This window comes from Protomyctophum bolini, assembly GCF_963924005.1.
Source record: "Protomyctophum bolini genome assembly, chromosome: 9".
Lineage (NCBI taxonomy): Eukaryota > Metazoa > Chordata > Actinopteri > Myctophiformes > Myctophidae > Protomyctophum > Protomyctophum bolini.
This window is the reverse complement of record NC_137870.1, coordinates 14,902,190-14,909,638: the sequence shown is the minus strand read 5'-3', so window position 1 is coordinate 14,909,638 and position 7,449 is coordinate 14,902,190. Positions and strand designations below refer to the sequence as shown.

At 39.7% G+C, this 7,449-nt stretch overlaps 2 protein-coding genes across 2 annotated transcripts in view; both read left to right on the top strand.

Moving 5' to 3' along the window:
- LOC308321715 (lissencephaly-1 homolog A-like) overlaps positions 1-7,449 on the top strand; it is a 274,413-nt gene that overhangs the window by 123,482 nt on the left and 143,482 nt on the right. The window lies entirely within an intron of this gene.
- tlcd2 (TLC domain containing 2) overlaps positions 552-7,449 on the top strand; it is a 30,072-nt gene continuing 23,174 nt past the window's right edge. The window contains exons 1-3 of the mRNA XM_080772757.1: positions 552-1,142; positions 1,813-1,895; positions 6,861-6,943. Coding sequence (XP_080628883.1) covers positions 964-1,142; positions 1,813-1,895; positions 6,861-6,943 — 345 coding nt within the window. The 5' untranslated portion in view covers positions 552-963. The remainder of the gene's footprint in view (positions 1,143-1,812; positions 1,896-6,860; positions 6,944-7,449) is intronic.

Here is a 7,449-nt window from a genome sequence, read left to right as displayed (position 1 = left end):
GATAAAGAATCAATTTCCAAAGATCAATCCCCCCACACCCCACCCCTTTTTCCCCTCACTGTATACGTTTCTTTTCCCTTTTTACCAATTATGATGAAGTCCTGTTCTGTTCTTTGGCTATAGAATAATAGAAGTATCTATTTGTACGTCTCTAAATGTTTTGATGAATTGAACAAGGTGGACCCTCTTGTAAACAAGTGTAATGCTTTATTGGGTCGTCCACTCACAGTCTTTGTATTGAGTTGTGCTTGAAATGTACTGTAATTCTGTCAATCAATCAAAAAACCACTTGGTGTCGCTGTTACACAGAAAACGGAATCCATTTCAAATCCTTGAATAACACAAACGTGGTGTGTTATGTGTAGTATACTAGCCACGCCCCCTCGTAGTAGGGCGGGGGATACCTTGTTGTTTGGTTCCCTGACACGCGGATGGGCAGAAAGTTACACAAGACAAGACCAGTGTGTTTTATCACAGATAAGCTTCCACCGCGCCGCCAGCATCAACCTATCATGCACTGACCATCATCACCATCTTCATCATCATCTGCATCCTCCTCCTCATCATCATCATTAGCATCATCAGCATCATAACATCATTACAGAAGACATTCACATACACCTCGTGTTAGTGAGTGGGTGAGAGAGAAAAAAAATCTAAATTTTTGACAGATTTTTTCCACGCCTCCTTTCTGAAGACAAAAGCGTGTGTGAGGTTTTTCTCCCCCTTTTATGAATGACTGACATTTGAATTGATATACATACTGTATTGGCATGTGTGGTATTTAGTGTCTCTCTCATTGTGAACGAATTCACAAAATCCACCTGAGGAACCTGACGGTCTAAGAAGAAGAAGAAAGAACTATAGTTTCAACTATAGTATTTTTCTGCTATAAAGGGCCAACAGAACAGACAGATCTTCTTCAACGGTTCTTCAAGATTCGGTTGGGTTCTTTTCCAGACCATGGAGGTACATTCGGTGGTTTTAACGACCGGAGCTTCGGTCGGATTGTTCAGGCTGGTGAACGCTGGCTTCGGCAAGCTCCCCATCCCAGAGTCCTCCTGCAGAAACATTTGGAAATGGAGAAACATCTCCACGTCGTTCGTCCACAGTGTTATCACTGGGATATGGGCAGTTCTGTGGTGAGTTTATAAACTGGTTACAATACAATCTGTTGTTCTTGGTATGTGGTGAGTTTATAAACTAGTTACAATATTTTATTCCTGGAATATGGTGAGTTTAAATGGTTTAAACTGTGTTGTTAACTTATAACTGGGATGTGGTGCAGTTTAAATGTTAAATCTGTGTGGCCTAACTGGGATTATGGAGAGTAGCTTTGCTGACATCAAATTATCAAATCACACTGACAATGGAAGGACAAGGAATATTCACTTAATTTGCTGGTGGATACATTAAAATCAGACCTGTCTGAAGTGAGTGGTACTGTACTGTACTGTACTGTCCTCCCTGGCCTCTGTCTGTGTTAGACTGCACAACAGTGACACTTGGTGGTGACAATATGCTATGTCTGTGCTCGGACACAGGGACACACACACATAGCTGTATATGAGTGGTTGCACCACTCCACTCAGAAAACGCTCAAAAACAGTGCATTGATATTAAAATGTAATAATTGTGTTGTTGTTTGATTTATGTCCGATAAGTTAAGATGAAAGTTGAATAGCCTCATAGTAAATTACTTCAAGGCCATGCATGGGTGAATAGTTTTTCTACAGTTGTAAATTGAGTTTTGCTTTGGTTTGGGTTAAGACAAATTGACTCCTATTCTTTGATTTCCTTTGATCTCCTCAGCTTTGTCCTTCACCCAGAGATGGCTGAAGATTTGATAGAGACATATTCAACATTTTCACACGCATTAGTCTCTGTGTCCATTGGTAAGTCTTAATTATTTTATTATTATTTATAATTATTTAATGGAAAAAATAGGCTAGATCTACAAGCTCACAACGTGTCAAATCTATTCTATTCTCAACAATGTTTGAAGTATATGGTACAGCTAGTGGTTCTCAAACCCAAATTGAACACTAAAGACTATAAAAACCCACACTGTGAGCTTGTAGGCCTATCTGCTATTGTTGAATAACCACCCGCCACGTATAAAATATGGATACAGGGGTTAAAATTATTTTGATTATTAACTAATTTAGCTGTGGACCCCCTGGAACCCCTTTGAAACCTTGAACTGGAAGATATACATGCTTGTCTTTGTATGGTGTGTTCTGTGAAAGTTATATAATGTCTTAGGGAGAGTGAGACCAACTTGTCAATGTGATCACGTGTAAACGTGTAAGTGTAAACCATATAGTATAAGCATCTTCTAAGTGGATAACAACCTGTTTCTGGGCCAACAAAGACAAGCAGTGAGGGTCAGAGACTGAAATCTGACCACACATTTCCACTTGGACACCTCCGCTGAATTCCGTCTGGGTGGTCACATTCTGCAGCCCAGGACCCCCCCTCCCCCGCTGTCCTGGGCTGACCCCCCCCCCCTCCCCCCTGTCCTGGGCTGTTACTTTTGCTATTTTTAAAGCAGAATTCAGAAAAGTTACAGTTTGAGGTTTCCACCTGGCAGATACCATATTATGTCCCTCCCGCCCTCCCTGCCTTCAAATAAAAGTCCTGTGTTATGTGTGAACACACTCCCTTGCACTACAAGGCTGACAGCAACTCCCAACGTGGTCAACTCAAACAACGGCGCTCACTGATTTTCAAAATGCCCCCTCAAAAATCAAACTGTTCCATATTATCTTTTACTTTCTGGGGAAATAATTGAATAAATAAATAGAAAATCTCTCTCTCTCTTGCTCTCTCTCTCTCCAAGAAGTAGTGGAAATAGCAGATCTACAAGATCACAACTGCTCGCAGTAACTCCTGGGTCTCAAGCTAAAATGTTTGGGAACCACTTAGTCTTAGCTTGATCAATTCCACATGCCCAATTTTCCACATCCTCAAAATAGCAACAACTCTAGTTCAGCAGCAGCCAGCGGTCCATGATGAGCTCCGTTACCCTACTAATTTATTAGTAGCGGGTGCCACCGTGGTGAACAACCAGGGCTCCCCTCCAATTCCAAGGATATTTGGCATTCTTTTTAACAAGCCAAACCTCTGGAAGCAGGCAGTCAGTGTAATTTAAAACAAAAATGAATGGGAGGCATTATAGGTCCGTCCCAGGCACCGTGGCGTGGGCATGTCTTGACCCCCCACGTGCTCACCATTGTTGCCATATCTGCTTATTATAAGCGACAGACGTATTTTTCTGTAAAATCGATTGTGAAATATTCGTAGTTGCGTGTTGCGTTTTAGTTTTTGGTGTTGCTTCCAGAGTGCTGTTAAAACCAGTGGTTCTCAATCCGATGCTAATGTGACCTATAATAGTCGCTTACTTTTGGCTTGTTTTCATACATCTAGTTACTTATTTCTCTCGCTAAAACAACACTGGCAACACTGCCCAGTGGGCGGCGACTGCACAAGAGAAAAGCTGATTGATATGCATGCTGTCCAGTTCAAATACCGCCAGTCACAGAGAATGGAGACCCCCCCCCCACACACACACACACACACACACACACACACACACACACACACACACACACAAGTGGAGAGCCTCTTCAGGATAGTGTGGCCTGATGCTGAATGAATGAGGCCCCCATCTGAAAAAAAAAACAAGGGGAAAAAACATATACTTGTATATCTTGTATATCTGCAATTTATTTTATAGCCAAAGTATAAAATAGCCTATGGTTAAAGTGGTTAAAATTATTGTGACGCTATATTAATAAAGTTTTCTGGGGACCCCCTGGGGTTGACGTCAGCATAGGCATATGGCCGGTCGCAACAGATTCCTAAAGCCAAATCAAATAGGTTCAGATCTGAGCCAAGTCTCCTCCTGCAGGACTTAATGAATCATTCCAAAGGATGTTTATTGAGAGTATCTGTGTAAAGATAGACATGGGCAACAGATAAGGGACAACTTCAGATATTTGCATACCATAAAATGAAATGTTCTGAAAAGGCAGCTGTACATTTAGCTTCCAGCTGAATGGAGTAGTTGAAGTTGCTATAGTTGTATACTGTACTTGGTATAATATAGACCAGGCTTCATACAGTATGTACATTATACATTATTTAGCATTCAAAGCCAGCCACACTTGCAATGCATTTGAAACATTACCATTGTTACATATCATCTCTGTCGGGTAGAAACATCATATGTCTGAAACTGTTGCTTTACAAATTCAAAAATAGTTAAAATAGCAGACCAACAACCTCAAAATGCGTCACTTGGCGCTGCAAGCTTGAGGATCTACTACTTTTGATGCTTTTGCGCGCTCTGCTTGCGCACTAGTAGGCCATTATGGCTTACTTGTGTGCAACAAGCAAGTAGGCACTCGACAGAGTGCAGTTCTAGTTTTCACTAGTTTGGGTCCCGGGCAAACGTCTAAAATCTATTCTGGGTCTCGACCTGAAAGGTTTGGGAACCAATGATGTATCTGTGACGTATGACTCCCCAAGTATGGACAAGGTTCCTTTCAGCCCGATCCAACCACTACCGGTATATCGTTGCTTCCACTTATCTCCATATTCTAACATTTTCACTTTTTTCGTAAATCAACGCCCCAACGCCCCCTCAAAAGTAGCAGCTCTTCAAGCTTGTCAATCTGCTACTTTTGCTGTTTTTTCATTTATATTATTTATTTGGTTATTAGGTTTTCACCCGACAGAGAGGATAAGTAACTTCCATTATAAAGTTTAAGTTAAATATAAAATATATATATATATTTTTTAATTCTGAAAAGTAACAGTTTGAGGTTTAAGTTAAATATTAAAAAAATTATCCTTGGCCTACTGGCAATCAGTCCAGTGGTTTGCGAGACATGTTGTATTAAATTGTGGTGTAGATTAAACATTTTCATACATGTCATAGATAGCTTATCAGTGTTGTGTATTAAAATAAATGTTGTTTTTTTGTTTTCCACTTAATACACTCATACAGGTACTACAGAGATACATGACACTACAGTGTCATGTTCCACATGACTGTGCTGACAGTATGTGTATATGTATAAGATTCATGTGCATTCATGTGCATGTATACAACAAAGATAATGACGATAACAGTGGATGTAACAATAAAACGTGAGTAAAATAATAACATAATTATAAAGATAAGGGAGGGCACTTAGGTGTTACAGTAGGTGATGAGAGATAAGAGATAGGAGATGTGATAGTTTACTCATCATGTGCTCCACATCCGTTGAATCCTCTGCATTAACCAGTGTCAACATTGGCACAAAGGAGGGTGATCACTGGCATAAGTGTGAGAGACAGGATCTTTGGTTTAAATTAAACTATTTAAAGAAATCTAGTCAAATAAATGAAGTTCCTACATCCTGCACAGTGCACATACTGTAGGCTAATTCTAGATTCATTAAAACTCTGAACTCTGACTGGGGGAGTCTGTGAAATAGGTGGGTTAATTTATTGTTGAGTCTAATGATCATTATAACTGTGAAATAGTGTGCCATAGTACTTTTTCTGTTTTGTATGTGTCTATGGAGTTAACATTATAGACCCCCGGGTGTGGTTATAATATTAAAATCGCCTATGTAATTCTGGATTACAATTGTTGCTTTAAATAAATAATTAAAAACAAAATATTGGAAAATAAAAATAAAGGGACCCATGCAAATGTGTTCGCGACTCACAAATGGGTCCCCAGTTCCAACCCAGTGTTTGGGAAATGGTGTTCTAATGGTGTTCTGTCTCCATGGATACCGCTGGTATAGGGTGGGTGGATTTATAAATATCGCCTCCAAGCTGCTTGTGTCGGTTGCTATGCTCTCAGTCGTCATGGTAGCCACTGACACACACTCCTTTCAATAATATCTTTATTGACTTTTACATTTTATGACAAAGACACAAAAAAAGACACAGACAGCTCAGCTCAGACACGTTGCGCAACAAATGGCACAGATATGCACATGCCTACATCGAACCATAAAATAAAATACAAAAACAATATGGACACATTGTTTGGTGCTTGATAATCTAGATGGGAACTACCCAGAGAAAATGGGGGGTGGGGGGGGATTATATATATATATATATATATATATATATATATACATACATACATACACAATACACATAGCCTATACTGTATAGCAGTAGTGTAGTACCAGCATTAAAATCCGAGGGGGGTAAAGAATGTCTGGCCTTCTTTGGCCCTTGGTCATGGAACGATCTACAGTCCAGACTAAAATTGGCTTTTAAAGTTCCCTGGAGAAGTTTCAAAATTATAATAGTGATACATCTTAAATGTACAGTCCAACACCTGTACGTTTGGATATGTACTAGCCTATGTTCATGCCTATATATTTATTATGTCCGTTCAGATCTTGTATATTGTGTATTTTGCCCTGCTACTAAAAAGTAGGACTTGAGGTGTTGTATTTATTGTATTTTGAGGTGTATTATGGATGTTGTATTTGCTGGTCCAAAATGTAACATTGACGATGTGGTATTGAAGTGTAATTTGATTTCTGCCTCTTAATTGGCCAGTTCCCACTTGTAAAAGAGACGCAGTCTCAATGTGTTTTTACTGGTTAAATAAAGGTTAAAAAAGAAGACAGTAACAGTATTAATACCCACAGCCAAAGGTACAAAGTAAATTAAAAATAAAGTGAATAAACAAGTAATGATGATCCTATCCATCAAGGTTCACTGACACACACACACTTGATGTACACAGGGTTGTCACAAGATGACACTGTGTTTGTGCTCATTAGCTGTGATTGTGCTCAATTAAGCACTAACGAGTTGTCTGTTCCCTCATGCAGGTTACTTCATCTATGACTTCTTTGACATGGTACTTCACCAGAGGCTCAGCCAGTCCTGGGAGCTGCTCTTTCATCACGTGGTGGTAAGTGCAAAATAAAATTAATCTGCATTTTGTTTCATTATTGTTTCTTTTTTTTTTACAAAAGTTGGCCAATTAACTCTACTTTTCTTTTTCTTCTCTTTTTCTTATTTCATACATTGATTCACTTTTCCTTTTTTCTTCTTCTTCTTAAACCACTTGAGACACCAGAATGCCTATTCTGGGGGGGGGGGGCATTTGCCAAAAATAGCCGATCTACGAGCAATTTTTGGTGAAGATTTTGTGTAGTAGTTAAACCTTATGTTGACTGGGGTCCCCCAGGGGTCTGTACTGGGCTCCCTCTTCACCAAACCTCTTTGCCTACAAGTTTGAAGTATTCTTTTGGGTGTAAAAGACCCTGCTGAAGTGCATTCAGTCATAGTAAGTGACTCGATTCGATTGTGGCCAAAACATCTGTTGCACCGTGATAATAATTGTGCACCTTGCAGGCACTGCTTGCAGTACTGTGTGCTGTCAAGGTTGATCCATCACTTCTACTGACTGGCTTC